At 46.5% G+C, this 15618-nt stretch overlaps 5 protein-coding genes and 1 non-coding gene across 6 annotated transcripts in view; 3 read left to right on the forward strand and 3 right to left on the reverse strand.

Moving 5' to 3' along the window:
* The first annotated feature begins 419 nt into the window (after positions 1 to 419).
* Positions 420 to 4601, forward strand: BDCG_07965 (uncharacterized protein). The gene is made up of 3 exons (XM_045423741.1): positions 420 to 1079; positions 1412 to 1585; positions 1708 to 4601. Exons 1-3 carry the CDS (start codon positions 1001 to 1003, stop codon positions 2538 to 2540), a joined length of 1086 nt encoding a protein of 361 aa, XP_045272605.1. The 5' UTR covers positions 420 to 1000; the 3' UTR covers positions 2541 to 4601.
* Positions 4313 to 9052, forward strand: BDCG_07966 (uncharacterized protein). Its single transcript, XM_045423742.1, has 7 exons — positions 4313 to 4336; positions 4894 to 5114; positions 5178 to 5203; positions 5271 to 5322; positions 5399 to 5500; positions 5574 to 5906; positions 6102 to 9052. Exons 2-7 carry the CDS (start codon positions 5058 to 5060, stop codon positions 8685 to 8687), a joined length of 3156 nt encoding a protein of 1051 aa, XP_045272606.1. The 5' UTR covers positions 4313 to 4336; positions 4894 to 5057; the 3' UTR covers positions 8688 to 9052.
* A 602-nt stretch (positions 9053 to 9654) lies between these two features.
* On the reverse strand, positions 9655 to 14017 carry BDCG_07967 (DNA repair/transcription protein). Its single transcript, XM_045423743.1, has 6 exons — positions 13728 to 14017; positions 13375 to 13648; positions 13185 to 13282; positions 12991 to 13130; positions 12738 to 12926; positions 9655 to 12682 (listed from the first exon to the last, which is right to left on the reverse strand). The coding sequence occupies exons 1-6, from the start codon at positions 13807 to 13809 to the stop codon at positions 10205 to 10207; spliced, it is 3261 nt and encodes a 1086-aa protein (XP_045272607.1). The 5' UTR covers positions 13810 to 14017; the 3' UTR covers positions 9655 to 10204.
* Positions 14018 to 14058: 41 nt separating this feature from the next.
* Positions 14059 to 14130, reverse strand: BDCG_17700. Its single transcript has one exon. It is a non-coding gene; the product is annotated as a tRNA-Met (tRNA).
* Positions 14131 to 14273: 143 nt separating this feature from the next.
* On the forward strand, positions 14274 to 15615 carry BDCG_07968 (FAS1 domain-containing protein). Its single transcript, XM_045423744.1, has 2 exons — positions 14274 to 15152; positions 15222 to 15615. The coding sequence occupies exons 1-2, from the start codon at positions 14517 to 14519 to the stop codon at positions 15312 to 15314; spliced, it is 729 nt and encodes a 242-aa protein (XP_045272608.1). The 5' UTR covers positions 14274 to 14516; the 3' UTR covers positions 15315 to 15615.
* The window catches only part of BDCG_07969 (uncharacterized protein), a gene marked incomplete at both ends in the record, with an annotated part of 1292 nt that continues 1211 nt past the window's right edge, over positions 15538 to 15618 (reverse strand). Inside the window, one exon of the mRNA XM_045423745.1 lies at positions 15538 to 15561. Within this exon, the coding sequence (XP_045272609.1) occupies positions 15538 to 15561 (24 nt within the window). The remainder of the gene's footprint in view (positions 15562 to 15618) is intronic.

The following is a 15618-nucleotide window of genomic DNA, read 5'->3' on the forward strand; positions in this document are numbered from 1 at the left end:
AATCCATACCTCTGCGGCAGTAGTACGGAATTGCTCATCTCATCCTATAGGCACAGTTACAGGTACAGCTCACTCTTTCTTCCCCTCATACTAGTCGCACTAACTAGTAACTTAATGTATAGTTATAAAAGGTTAAAGTCTAGCAGTTCGAATAGTTTTTCATGCGCGCCCTTTCTCAGCAGTGAAATAAATATCGTGCATTCTGATAGACGCCCGTGAACTGTGTTCAACTGCTGGCAGCCAGTAATATATGTGGTGAATGTTGCTCGAGAGTTGTAGATATTTAACTAATCTACTGAAAACATACAGATGTAGGTTGATCTTGAAACCATGGGAGAGATGATGCCAGAGACTCTAACCATTAAATATGAAGGTTCGTTCCTGATCAAGTTCCATCGAAACTCAATTAGAGTAAAGATCTGGTTTTGTTTTCCTTTCTGCCCCAAATTTCTGGGGAGAGAGACTGTCTGTCCACCGAATGGGATGCAGCAGGGGATGCAGCAAGAGGATGCTGACATCACCAGGTGGATGAATGAGGTGTCAAAATCTGCAATTTCTTCTCATCCCGCAACAACCTTCATGGATTCCTTCATACAAGAGATAGTCAGTCCATCATTATTCTTATATCTGTTTGTTTAAATTGTTATGGGGCCTGATTCCATGCTGGCTTCCGCAGTTATTCAATCCTTTCCCTTATCCCAGCTTAAATCTCATTCCTTTTTCTTTTGCCTCTAGAGCTTGGCTAAAACGCTGCAGCCGGTAGATTGGGTTGGGCATCTGCAGATCTGTGTCGCTCTCTCTCTTTAATCCTCCCTTTGTTCATTTTTATCTCATCATATAGATATACTGTTTAACTTATTACTTTCATTCACATCTGCAGAATTGTGTTTGTGTCTCTGTGTATCTCTTCAGCATCCTGGTATACCTTTTCTCTCATCTTCAATCAGCCGCAACCTGGCATTCCTTTTCTCTCATTCATCAGATTTACAATGTCTCGACGATGAAGAAACAGAAACAGCACAACACACCACAGTCAGATCTCCTCCAGGTGCAGAAAGTGAGCTTGAATTCATTTGGCAGTATGTTGAAAACATCCTTCCCCATTTTCCAAGCCCCGCATCCAGCATCTGCAGCAGGAGCAGCACTCCACTCTCTAGCCTACCTGTCGCGCCTCCTATGCCCTTCCCGTTTCTCCCGTTGTACATACAAAGAAAAAAGGAAAATAAAGGAAGAGGGGGGACAAAAGGGATGAAAGGGAGGAAGAGGAAGAGAAAAACATCCCCTCCAACAAGAAAAATGCGAGGCGCGATAGAGCGCGTCAGACTTGTCAAGACCAAATTCAGCTTCTGCCGGGTCTCCGATGCTAATCATTCTCCTCCGCCATCCGTGGTGGTGGAACAACTAGCTGCAGAGCCCCCCCAGGTGCACCTTGCCGATGTCGAAACCCGTCTCAACATGCATCAGTTCAATGGTCTCTTCGAATCCTCTACTCCCGAACGCCAACAGCAACAGCAGCAGCAGCAGCAACAGCAGCAGCTCCATTATCCCGCTCAGAACGGGAGTGGGTCCGATGAAAACTCACATGGTGCGCCTAAATACCTAAATATCGGCTTCGTGTAATTTATATTATACCAAAGCCATGTTACGTATATTAACGAAATGCCTATAAAATCGGCTGCTAACATATTTTCCCAACATGATCGATAGTTCCTTCTACAACCCGAAACCCTCCTGCCACCGCCGCAATGTCCAATGGAGACTCTCCGCCTGCCCCCGAATGGTCATCTGCCGTAGGACACGCGATGACCGGGAAGTCCGGCCGAGTCATTCACAATTTACAGGAAGATATAGCACGCCTGACGCGCGAATGCAGTTTACATCGGTCCCGCGCAGAAGAGGCGCAACGCATAAACGAGACGCTCAAGCTCCAGCTACAAAACGTGACGGACCGTCTGCGTAATTCCGAGCAATCACACGAGGCGCATCTTATCTCGATAGCGCGCAAGGATAGGAAAATCGAAGACCTGAAAGCGGAGGTACAAGCGGAGAAAGATAGGCGGCTGAAGGCGGAGGAGGATGCGCGGAGAACAAACCAGCTAGCCGCTGAGGAGCGAGATGAAAGCCACCGTGCAATCGCTGAGGCTACGGAGATCGCCAGCCAGGCGCGCAATCAATATGAAACGCTGTCCCATGCGCGATCGAGGGAGCAAAGCGAGTTTAGAACGCGTGTCGATGGTTTCCGCGCAGAGCTGAAGGAGTTATGCAATCGGGAAATAGAGAGGCAGAATCAGCTCACGCGCTTCGATGTGATCATTGAGCAGAAGAATAAGGAGATTGAGGCGGAGAGGGATCGGATGGAGCGGTTTGGACGACTGTTTGCGGAATATAAGGAGGCCAGCGACCGTGCGGTACATGAGCTGGTGGAGAGGAGCCGGAAGAATAACGCTGCGATTGATGATGTGGTTGACCAGGCGAAGGAAGTTACGGGGAGGATGAGGTGGGTTATGAAGGTCAAAGACGAGGTTAAGGGAGCGGAATGACGGTAGACATGGATACGGAAAACCTGATCGGATTTGCCGAGGATACCCGCTTCCTGTCGTCCTTCTGATTATCTCTTTTTTCCCTTCTTCCTTCGAGATACTGTATGATGTACGAAGCGAAGGCGATTCGATTCGATCCTTAGGGATACACCACAAAGGCCGAGCGTGTTCCGGATTCTCCCAAGCTCATATAGAGGAAACGGATTCGGGATGTTGCCGGTCTTATATATGCCTTTTCGTTTCGTCCTCAGAGGTTACACTCCATTTTCCAATGCGCATGACCAGAAACCTGCCCATCACATGATTTCGACGCACGACTGGCTGAACGCATGCAGAATCTTCAAAATAGCGACCCCGACCCCGACCCCGTTTCACGCATATATCCCAGAACTCATTCCAATTTACGACCATATTTTATTTCCTCATCTCTTTACCTCTGATCTTGTGTACAGAGTCCCATTTACATATACGCAGCAGCAAGCGCGACCAATTTAACGACTAAATTCCTTACCATACATACATATACGGACAAACATACTTACATACCACATTGCGCATACATACACATACCAAAAGGCCTGCGGAAAAGCATTTACAGCCCCCTAAAATAGGACAGGTATACGGCGGTTTTATCCTCTTTTTTTTTTTTTCCCTTGTCGGATTTTTACCATCTACAGCCGCAGTTTTACAGGGTTACAAAGCCAACAAAAGGATCATAAAGGCAAGGAGGGAAATCTCAACTACATTTTCATGCCCTTTTACCTTTTCTTTTTTCTTTCTTTCTTTATTCCATTCTAAAGAAGTGACGAATTCCTTCCTCTATTTCTCCTGTAATCCCTTTTAATTCTTCTCTTCTTTTCGTTCCCTTCGGGCTCCCATTCACTTTTGTCTCATTCCACTATTCTACTGCCCTGTTGTTTGCTGATACAATATATTTTAATTACTCTTCGCTTCGTTTTTACTGGGCCTCTTTCATTGCTATCTAAGACGGGACGGTGTTTGCTGGTTTTTCCCTTTCTCCAACACTCTTAAAGGGAGCTTTTTTATTGATGAAATATATACTGATTGATAAATACATATACCCTGGTTTTTAAAAATAGCATGCAGCAAATGAGAATAAGGGAGGTGAGTGAGAGCATGCTGAATGCACCAACTCTAGCATGGTACCTGTGCCTGCAGGATACATATTGCATTTTCTCTCTTTAGCGCAGCTTTTAAAAGCCCTACAGCAGTTATGCCAATGCAGATACCCATAGGCCTATCTTACTGGCTTCAGGTGAGAAGGGAGAGAGGAAGGATACACAATGAGCTGTATGGAAATATGGAAATCGGGAATCTCTCTCATCACCATAGTGACTGACCATCTCAAGCATTCTTTGATTAACTAATGTTTTAACACACAACTTCACAGTAAGAGGATAGCAGCTCTCTATGATTTTCTCACACTGAAGATATCATTCATACTAATTCTCTAGAGTATAAAGAGAGAGCGTGCTGTTATGGTCAAGCTCTAGTGTTGCCTTGTTAGCAGAAACACGCAGCCAAAAGAGGAAATAGCAGATCAACAACTAACTGGGTATCTGCTATTTGATTCTCTCGGCCTCTTTTCTTCTTCTTTCTTCTCTTCTTCTTCTCCTTCTTCTGTATCACTGTCAACCTCTTTTTCATCAGCTTTTTCATCTGTCCTTGAGATCAACTTTGCCTGGTAGAGAGTGGCGCAGGCTAAAAAGGGGGGGGAAGAGAGAGAGAAAAAGAAGAAAAAGCATCTTTTGCCGTCCGCTACGGTCTGATACCAAGTATGTGACACCTACTGCTAACTCTCACTGCTTGCTGTCTTTGATTTTTCATGCTGCACTCGTCACTATTCTCTGTCCTCCCTATCCCTATCATTCCGTTGACTGCTCTTCTCTTTGGCCTGTCAGTTCGTCTGGCGGTCCGTAAATCAGTTTTCGCGGAGGCATATATCAGCCAATACCACGGTCAACGGGCAAGAAAGTGCCCCTGGAATTTCACTATCTCCTTGTTGAACGATCTTGATTTATCCAAGGCTCGAAGGCCCCCGTTGCCAGTCCTTTCAAGCAAGTTGCATAAGAGTTCTTATTTTGCTAAACCCAGTCTCTCACTGGTGAACCGCGTCCGCTTTCACCTGTATAAATTAAAAAGGCACGGCCACTGATAGAACAGGCGTGATCGGTGAAAGGTTAGATGCGTTGGTGAATCGGCCCTATCTGTACCCATCCATATTCGTTTGTTTCGTCCCCAATTTATCCGGCTTTTCTCTGCTTTTACGCTATTTGTTGATCGACTTGTTCTTGATACTATTTCTCCTAATCGAGATCTGACTCGCTGGCAGCTCTTCTCCTCACATCTGCGGAAACTATTTCATTGCCTTTCGTTTCGAAGCGGCATCGTGTGCATTTGGGATAACTGCCCCAGATTCTGGCTCTGTGGTAACCCCCTTGTGGCTCAGATATCGGTAAACTTGGATATATTGAAAGTCCAAAGCTACACCTCAAAATGGAAGGTCCACAGACCTTGACTGTGGCCTCCACTTGGAAATTTGACAACGACGCGGTGAGTTTGCAGGATTTGTACAACGTTTCGAACAGGACAGGGCTGATATCTCATACATTGCAGGCTGGACATATTAGAAGACTCTTCAAGTTCGTTCATGATCACCCGATTTTTATAATCTCTTTCTGGCAATACTAATTCGGATCGCGTTTTAAGGGCAACCTCCGCAGCTGGTGTTGGTTTCTGCAAATATGAGCCTGTTAATAACGTGAGTAAAGGACATTACGTATCCAAACGGTAACAAAGGCATATTTTCGTCGGCTAAATATAGGCTTATGATATAGGTCTTCGTTGTGGACAACTGTGATGTTATGGGATCGGCGTCAGAGCTGAGCATTTTGGTGGCCAAGTATATTGACGCCGAGAAGGATAACGACAGGATAGAGGTATGAACATCAAACACTGCTATGAGTGTAGTTCCATACATGCAACTCTTAGTAATTTCATGTTATCATAAAGATTCCGAAGGTGTCCCGCCTAGGGCCACTAAATGCTCCTTATGAAATTCCATATGAGGACGATATAATCGAGGAAGCGGAAGGGGCTTTGATCAATTTCTCTCGAGGTAGTGAGAGCACTAAAATTCCCATTACCACGAAGTACTGGAAGTCCAACTTGGGGACTACTGGTGGCTTTGAGAAGCTGCGATACGCCATCGACGAAGTGTCCAGGCTATCTGGAGCAGATATCGTCCTCGAAGAGGCGAATGACAGAATCCGTGTGTTCAGTTACTTGGATAGTAGCATCGTTGACGATGCAATGAGCCGGCTTTCCAATTTGCACCCGTGCCTAGTATGTCCTCTTTGTTTGTAATTCTCGGTTTGGCTTATGCCATGTTGAATGTGTTATTGTTGAACTCCTTTCGTTGTCAGGTTTGGGAGATCCTCTGTTTTGGTTTCTTTGCTTCACCCTCATCATTTGTTTACACTCCATTTCATTCCATATATGACCACTTCCTAGGGCGGCATCGATGCTAACAGACGTTAGTCTCTTTCAATTACGCCTCAAGTCTCACCTATTTTAAATGTGCCCCCAGAGACGGGATATCACGTCAAACTCTCGCCATATGCAGATTTGCATAGAAACGCTGTTCGTCGCATTCTCGTCGACCCGGAAAGGAAAGATATCGGTCAACTTTCCAAGATGTTTGTCACCGTGATTGTGGGAAGAGATTCGGAAAGTCACGACAACCAGGTTCCTATCAACCTCAGGAAGCCACCCCGTCCAACGGAGCCCAAGAAAGGACGGTCCAAGCTCTGGGCTGATTTCAAATTTCAGGGTCTGGGGGACGCGTCAAATGCCCCTCGGTTTGGGGACAGCGTCCCTGAGGAGGCGGATCCTGTTCAGCAGAGTCAACTAAGAGCGTTGCCAACTGCTCCGCCAGGGGGTGCCCTGGTTAGCAAGCATCGTTTCCTGACTCCGGAAAAGGCTTCGTTTGTCGATAACTGGGCCACAGAGGTTGAGGCTGGAGCAGTGGGACCAAACGTCTCGGAACCTAACGGCACGCCGCCTCCAAACCCTCATACAGAGCCTGCTCAGTCAGTTCTGCCTCCGGGAATTAAAAGGCGCAAAGCTGTCATCATCGATACAGGAGAGGGTATTTGCGCGCCCATCGAAGACTCGAAGCCTCTTCCGTCAGCTGAGGCCTCTACAGCGGGCCACGTCAGAAGTGCAACCAACGAAGATGGTGCTGCCCAACCGGACCCTCGGCTGCCTGTGAATTTTATTCCCGTCGCGTACGGACAACCAGATTGCTCTTCCGCTGAGAACAGCTGTCTGAGAAAGACCTCGTGCCTGGAGCCCACAGAACAGGGCGAGCCAACCCGACTTGTTGATTTAGAGGATACCTCGCCAGTGGCAAGTGCAGTGATACCACCAATATCGTACATGCCAGTTCCCCTAGCACTCACAGAGGCGGCGAGGTTAGGTTCGACGATTGGAGAATGGCATTCTGAACATGCAAAAGAGAATAAAACTTGCCGCAGCAATGGGCCCACAAATGAGCCACTTGTTGGAAACGCTCCTAGAATCCGCGAGCCTGAGCCTCGAGTTTTCCATCGGATCATGGGCCAGAAGGCTGGGAAGAATGCCCGAACGGGAGAGGATCGAAAAGATAAAACCGAAAATCGGGAAAATTTTGCTGATGTTCCATCCGCACCTTCGATTCTCTCAAGAACATCGACTTCTTGTTCTTCTAGTTTCTCTAGAAAATCTATCCAGTTAAGCGGATGGAAGAAGGCGCAACAGGCGAAAGAGGATGAAAAACGTGGGGTCGCACTCAATGAGTTCCTCCGGCACGTTAGCCTCATTCTAAATGGAGTCCGATGCTTCCCAGGAACTGTTTCATTTGAAATTCAGCTGGGACTTGTACTTGCAAGTCGATCGCTCATCGAACAGTCAAAGGAAGTGCCCTTAGATCTCAAGGCCTGGAACAGCCTCTTTCAGCCCAAGAATAACCTCCCTAAGCCCAGCACCATTTTCACAAACATGCTCACAACCTCTGGCGCTGACGTCGATTATATACTCGACTTACCTGATAGCCAGGATGGTTCCACATGCCAAATGTTTTCAGAGGAAGTTGTCAGTCGTCGTGTTTGGTACGAATTTCACTGCACAACCAAAAATGACGAGACTTTGGTGGTCACTGTCGATGAATCTGGGACAGCGGCTGTGAATAGGCCGGAATCCGTGTTGGGTGCGGTCAATGTCCACTGCGCAGCGCAAACCTGGGATATGAGGGGCGTGGTGAAAGGCGCCGTCGAATACATTCGAGGAGACGAGGAAATAGACCAAGCAATCCAAAATCTCATCGGCAAAATGTATATCGAGCCCGGCCTGTCCGAAATCGTAATTTTCACTCGAATTCCGGAAGGGGGCCAACTGAATATCACAAAAGTTCTCATGAAGCGTTCCACGCGCCATCGCTTCCACCGGCATAAGACAGGACCCTTGCAAGTAAGCACTGCAAGGAAACCCGGCATCCACGACAGGATTCATTCTCTTCTTAATGATCAAGGGAGCGGATCTGCTGGTAGTGCTAACGGCAATACGACACCGTTTGGGAATGAGGAAACGTTTCTCCAGATCACTGAAGTCCAGAATCTTTTTTTGGGGTATTCTGGTGATGATATGATGGCCGTGCGTGCGCGGGCAAAATCAGCTGATAAGATGGTAGACGATCACAGGTTATGGTATGAGATATCTGTTATGAACCCAACAATCGAAGAGATCTTGCACTCCAATAAATATCTCGAATTTGGCGACACTGTCACTTCCTGGTCCGTCTTCAAACCACCACCTGCAAAAAATGGAAAGCGATCCACCAATGCTATCACCGCTGCCAAAACTTCCGAGACCAGCATAGCAAATTCGAAACTTCCAGAACAACCCACTTCAGAAATCAGCTCCAAGGACGTGAGCGAAATGTTCCACGCCGCGAACAAGATTGTTCAAAAGATCGACGATGTTGGACGGGACAACTACGGCCCTGAGGCCCAAGCAGGACTGAAGGTAGATCAAACCATTACTGTCCCATCAGTGGCTACAGCTGAAGTGCCGACAAGCTTTTGGTAGGTGAGAAGCTTTTGCCGTGCACCTCATAGATGGTGGTGGGTGTGAGTGCTTGGAAGGGATTCCCAGGGTGGGGGGGTACCTTATATGAATAAATCTGTTCTTTGCATTTGTAATTTGTTGAGGCCCTTGCATCCCAACCAGAGCCAGGCACAGCGTGGAGAGGTTAGGGGCGGCGACAGGGAGTCGTTTTTTGGGCTTTTCCATGGAGGAGTGATGCATTAATTATTCTCATACTTGTAAATACGCAGTCTATAGTGACAAATGTGTCAAATGGGTATTTTATACTAGTGTTACAATGAGCACACATTAATGATACTGATTGTATTAGCAATCAAGATCTCCTCATTGGAGGTTGTATGAAATAATGACTCACATCAGTGAAGGGCTCTTGACCTGAGACAGTCTCTACACAGTGTACACTGTGTATATACTCAGAGTCTTCAGAGGAATCTATATTCAGTGGTCTCTATGCTCAGAGGTCTCTATATCTGAGAGCTTTATACACAGAGAGCCTCTACCCTTCTATAACCAGGGGCTTTATACACAGAGAGGCCTCTACTCAGAGAGTCTCTATACACAGAAAATCTATATCTATATATCTGAGAGCCTTCATTGCTGGGGTGAGACCGTGAGAGGAGGCTCTACAGTGTTCAAGAGAATTACAGAGTATATATTGAGAGATCTATGAGGTGAAGCTCATAGTCTGAAAGCCAAGACTCTCTAAACTATATATAGTAATATACTAAGTATATTAGGACTAGTGTAATGGGTGCGTGATTATAAAATCAGTATTATGTGGAATTAAGCCTTTACACTAAAAAAACATTGCTATAGACTGCTGTAGTAAACACACTTCAATTATCAGACATTGATGCTAGTTTTCTGCTGTTCACAGTTAGACTTTATAGTTTAACTAGCTGCTGTAGCAGTCATGCATATCTCTACAAGAAAATCCTCTTTTGTTGTCACCAATCTGTAAATTTTCAATCAGTTGTATTGTATTCTAGGCCAACTATGAACTATAGTTCCATGAACATAGGCATAGATGTAAGTTGCATTCTGCATCTCTTCCTCAAGCTTTAGTCCACAGACTAACTAGTTAATTCAAAAGTAAAAACTTGACTTTGCTACAGATTGACTGTCAATTTTGTGAAACAGGCTGTCAGTTAAAGTCTCAGCCAGCTTGCACACATTATTTAACAAGAAGTACATTATATAGAGCTTAGTGAAGATTATGAGCTAGCAAAGGATACCTTTGACCAATACAAAAGATAAATCAAGGGACATAGCATTGTGAAGAGCTGTGCACATCCATCAAAGGAGAATCTATAAAATCTAACCCTAGGAAGTGGCAGGCTAAAAATAAGAACAACAATCAAAATGGTTTGTTAAAGCAAAACAAGAACAGGTTTTTTTCTTTTTTTTTTCTATCTGAAAAGTTCCATTGATGCCATTCCTTTCTTTCATTCATCATGCTTGGAGGACGAGCACCGCACCTCTCCTTTCCCACAGCTATGTCAATCCTCTTCATCCTCCTCTACATCCACTACCCCCCTCAGCCATGCCGCCCTTGCATCTACAGCGGCCTTCCGTACGTCCCGCTTAGGATCATCTAGCGCAAACCTAAGGGTGCGTAGCACGACATGCTTCAGCGGAAGCAACGGCGATGGTTTCGCACTTGCAGCTTTAGCTGCCGGTGAGGTTGAATCCGAAACGCCAGGAGTCTGCGCAAGGAGAAGGAGACACTGGAGGGACTGTGCGCGGATGTGTGGAGTGTTTGGCACTGAGGTGGAGGTGTCATTGGCACTAGTTGCAGCCGTGGTTGTTTCCTTGGTTACTGTTGTTGATGTTGATGCTGCGGTATTCTTGTTATATACCGCTGTCTTCAACAACCTCTTCACGAGATCATCGACGTAGCCCACTTCGTTAATTACGCTGACACCGTTATCGCGGATGATCACAGCTAGCGTCTCCAGCGTGCCGGCTTTTATGGGCTGTGATAGTGGGTCAGTCAAATCTAGACTTTGGAGGAGGAGAGGAAGTAAAGTTGGTAGTTCTGGCATGACGAGAGATGAAGGGATAGTGGAGAGAATGCCAGATAGGGCAGTTAGGTATGCCTGTTTGGTATGGAGTGGAACTTGGGATGCGGCGGTTGCGCCCGTGTTGAGATCTCGCACGTTTTGGGAGATTAGCGGGATTAGAGTGGAAAAGACGCGTTGTTTCGAAAGGAAGCGGATGACAGCGCCGTTTTGGGGGGAAAGAACATCATCTGGGCTTAGGAGGAGGGCAAATCCCCGTCCAGAGGTTGTGCTTGTTTGGGCGTCCGAGGACGAGAGGAGGGCTAAAAGCGAGTTGAGTATTTCTGCCGTTGAGGGAGCAAGGCGAAGTATCAATGCCTTCGCTAGCCAAAATATTGTGCGGATTTTGGGTGAGGTGAAGGCTTCGTTTGGTGTCGGTTTGGATGTGGATGTGGAGGATTGGATGAGGGCCGAAAGGATTGAGGATGCGGTAGGCACCTGCGTGGTTGGGAGAAATTTGTTGACGAGAAGGGCAAGATGGCGTGCGAGTGCGAGATGTGTAGTGAGGTTTTCTTCGGCAATAGCACGTCGGACCAGTTCCTGAAGAAGAGATTCCATATCGGGGCTGGTGTACGGCAGCTTAGAGTCCTTAGGGAGTCCGGCAAGGAGGTAGGTTGACAGGATCATTGTTTGCTCTCGAAGGTAGGTGGTAGTCGACGAAAACGGGATGGGAATAAAGCTATCATCTGTTGCAAAAAGTGCGTATACGTTCCCGCAAACTTCATCCTGTTTCTCGCGGGGAAGGGACCGGACAATAAGGTTGCACAGGCGCCCAAGGACGTCCAGTAAGGACGAGTCCTTCATAACCGTGGTCGTATCATCTTCGGTCGTTGCGATGGCCGCCCGGCTAGTCAATTTCACCAGTATCTGATCATAATAGTAGGTAATGTTCGAATCGTTTTGCAAGCCTTTTCGATCCATAGCATAGAGTATCGTCAACAAAATCGCACGGGGATATGCGGAAGTGCTTGTATTTCCGGGCTGAAGTACAATTTCAAGCCTGCTCAAGAGGCGCCGGACGAAGGTTTCGAATATGTCTTTTTCAATGCTGATTTGAGCAAGGCTTTCAAGCGTTGTAAGATAGACAGGATCGGCATCTTTGTCGGAATCCGGAAGCGTCGCCATGAAAGCTGGAAAGGCGATATCCATAATGAGTCGGGGCTTATGTTTCGATATCCCAGCCAGTGCGTCTATTGCCGCCTTTCTCAGCTCTGCTCTCACTGAGGTCTCTATGAGCAGAATGTCATCGAGATACTGTACAAAAAGGCCGATTTCGTTTTCCTGCAAGAATCCTCGAATGGAAGATAGGCGAAGCAGGCCTTGCAAGGAGGTAAGGCGGAATGAGGTTTCATCCTTTGCAGATCCCATTAGAGCTTGGCTGAAGATTTCAATTAACCGCTCTTGGAACGAGGAGAGAGGATTTTCCGGCGCAGGATCCGATCCAGGTGTAGTCCATGTTCCAAATATATCAATAGCGGAATCAAATAGAACTACAAAAGATTCCAGGAGAGCTCTTTGCTTGGCAATTCCATCAGCATCTTGATAAACTGCGAGTAATGGTGCAACGACGGCCTGAATAATTAGAGCAAAAGATGCCAAAGAAGCAGATGAAAGAGATCTCAAGATCTGTCGTGCTGGCTGGGCTTGTTTCTGTTGCGGTTCGCGCAGTTGTTCATTACATTCCTTTGTTATTGGTTTCAGATATTGTGCGAGAGCTGAAATTTGAGATGTCGTGGTAAGTGTGGACAGTCGCTTTGCGAGGCATTGAAGTACTCGCAATGACTCTTCTGTGATAATTTCTTCCTGCGCATTAAGAATCTCAAATTTCAAAGTGTCCCAGACGCTTATCGAGTAGCGCGACAGAGTAGCCGGATCGTATGAGGATATGCATGCATAGAGCGAGTTCAAGGCGTCTTTCTGCCCGGCTGTTAGCAGCCTTTCATCCCGGAAAGGGGAGGAGAGGTTCACGTACTTTCACATTTAGTGATGTAGAGTCTAGTTTATCTAGGAGTGAAGGGAATGCGTAAGGGGCAAAAAGCTGCGTTGACGAAATACAATCTTGCAAGCGGGTCTTCAAATCTTGCGCTGTGATTCCGTATGGATCATTTGGCGGAGGTTTAAAGGTGATGGGAAAATAATTATATACCGAATCAAAGAGGGCCTGTATGTGGCCACTACGTCAAAATCCGAACTCCAATATTTGTCGTCGGCGGTTGCGTGCATACCTGAACATTTTTGGTTATGTCCCATTCCACCATCAGGACCCTAAGAATGGAGAAAATGAGCATGAGATTCCTTGGATCTCTCTCTCCGCTCACAAGGTCAACAATTCCAACAAGCGATTCGTCACCCATATCTCGCAGTGCTAAATAGATGGTGAGTTACATCTCAAAACCTCGAATGTGGGGTACATGCGCACCTTTTCTGTGGTTTGACATTAACCCATTAAGCAACTGAAGAAGTTGGAAACGTTGTGATTGTGGACGAGCCTGTAAATCCGGAAAGTGCTGGAAAATCCTTGGGGTACGTGAGCATGTTTCTTGGACGCTTCAACACTGATCTATAAAAAAGCGGAGGCTTTAATACTCGTCGTCTACTGACGCACTTACGATCGTATAACCCCCTCAGTCATATCTTTAGTAAAGCGCTCAAGGCCTTGAAGCCTATCCAGGCCTGCAATTGCCCCTCCATCTGCGATTCGATCGCAGTAGAAATCTGTCAGAGCCTGTATTTGTTGGCGGGAAAGCAATTTCGGAGAGAGGGCCCTTATGACGGCTGTCAAATATGAAACCGCCTTCCCCCGGATAACAGGATTTTCGTCATTGATATATTCTCCCAGGGATTGAACAACGTCGATCAAAGTTGATTGTTTGCTTTCAAGTTCTGCAAAAAATAAAGAATAAACGGAACCCGTCAGTTCTCCGCACTTTGGCAGATCGAGAATGAAACATGGAAGACGTACTTTGGGCTGTTATGCTAGCAATTCCCAGAGCCTCTTCTCTGTTATTCTCGACTACCAGCAAAAAATCTTGCAATTCAGACATCTTGCTGGTGATTCCCAATGCAGCCCAACGGTGGTGAACTTGGAATTGTGACGATGGCGGTTGTTTTCGCGCGTTCCGGTCAAAGATGCCAGCCCTTATCGATAACAGTCACGTGTGGTGGTTGCCGCTGTGGGCAAGGAATTCGCGAAGAAAGGGAGCAGAAAATTAAAAATAAAAAAATAAAAAATAAAAAAACAAATTTAAAAAAGTGGAAAGAGAAGATGAAGAAAAAAGAAACCTCTTCTATGTTAGCATGTCTTGGTTTCGATCCAAGGTCCTCCGGGTTATGAGCCCGGCGCGCTTCCGCTGCGCCAACATGCTTGCTTGATATAGTTAGGACTTAGTCACACGCTATAAAAGCCAAACTATCATACGATGCCAAATTAGTACTAGTCCTTGGGGCACATTACAACAGGTTCATCTACACAGAACTGCAGGGTAGCAGCCGATTATGACTTTCTGATCAAAGAGTCCTGGTTCTGCTGTAACACGTTTAAAATATATTATTCGTCATCCGCTGCTTCGCGCAAAAGAGCGAAATAATGGAAAGTAGAGCAAAGGTCATATGACGTAATCAGCTTCGCCAGTAAATCACGTGAAGATGGTGGAGTTCATAAGTTATCAACTTGTGATGATATCATTCACACTCTGGGTTATGTGAAATATATCCCCCAAGTCGAGTCCTCGGACTCCCTCCACTGCCAGCCATGAAGTCCCTCCTCCTAAAATATTTTGTCCTCTTAATTTCAATTTCCCTCAGCGTAACAGCCCTTCGTGGCGTCCCTGAGAGCCTCAATTTCCGCCTCGTTACCCGCCGCCGTCTCCTCCCGCGAAACTTTCAAATCCCCACAACTATTGAAGCAAACCCGAACACATTCTCCTTGCTGCTCCCGCCGCAAGACCAGGTGGCAATGGGGAACAGTAACAGTCGCCAGCAAGGCAAAGGCAACGATCCCAGTGGAAAAGCCCACCGAGACCTCTTCGTCTCCGACATCCTCGCGAAGACTCGCGAAGTCAACATCTTCTCCTCCCTCACGCGGGATATCGAGCCTGTCTCCGCCCGCTTCAACAATGAGTCGGAGAAGAGCACCGTACTAGCTCCGCTGAATTCCGCAATTCAGGGATTGCCCCGCAAACCCTGGGAGGACCCGGAGGATTACAAGAACTTTGGAGAGAAAGCAGCTTATGCGGGAAAGGAAGGGGAAGGGAGAGCGGCAAGGAATCTGAGGCGTTTTGTTGAGGCGCATATTGTACCGGTGAGCCCATGGTCGTCTCATGAAACGGTTAAAACTGTCGGTGGTGGCGGGGTCTTTTGGAAGAAAGGCGATGATGGGAAGGTTTATGTGAGTGCCTTATCTCTTTTTTCGTTTCTTTTTTTTCGTTGAGTTGATAGTTTACTGATGGCTGGATAGATTTATCCGGGTAAAATCGAAGTCCAGAAGATTATGACTCAGGCCTCCAACGGGGAAGTCTGGGTTCTTAAGGGGGTTGTTAATTATGTCTGAGCCTCAACTGGATTAATGGTGCTAATGGCATCGGCGTCGGCGGGTGTATTTCTTTCATGACAACTATGATTTATGGCTTTTCGTTTTGATATCCCGGAACAGCTTTCTCAATTTTAACATCTTCTGCTTGGGATTGACATGGTTATGGGGCATGTTTATCATTACGGATGCACATTTCTCAAGATCTATAGGTCACGATATGATATTAAATCAAACTTCAACGCTACACAGCGAACTCTTTAATTGCCTGTAAAATTTCAAATAATATAGTACATCATGGTCTCGTCATTCTACCCAACTCGAA

Source organism: Blastomyces dermatitidis (assembly GCF_000003525.1).
Source record: "Blastomyces dermatitidis ER-3 genomic scaffold supercont1.10, whole genome shotgun sequence".
In the NCBI taxonomy this organism is placed as follows: domain Eukaryota; kingdom Fungi; phylum Ascomycota; class Eurotiomycetes; order Onygenales; family Ajellomycetaceae; genus Blastomyces; species Blastomyces dermatitidis.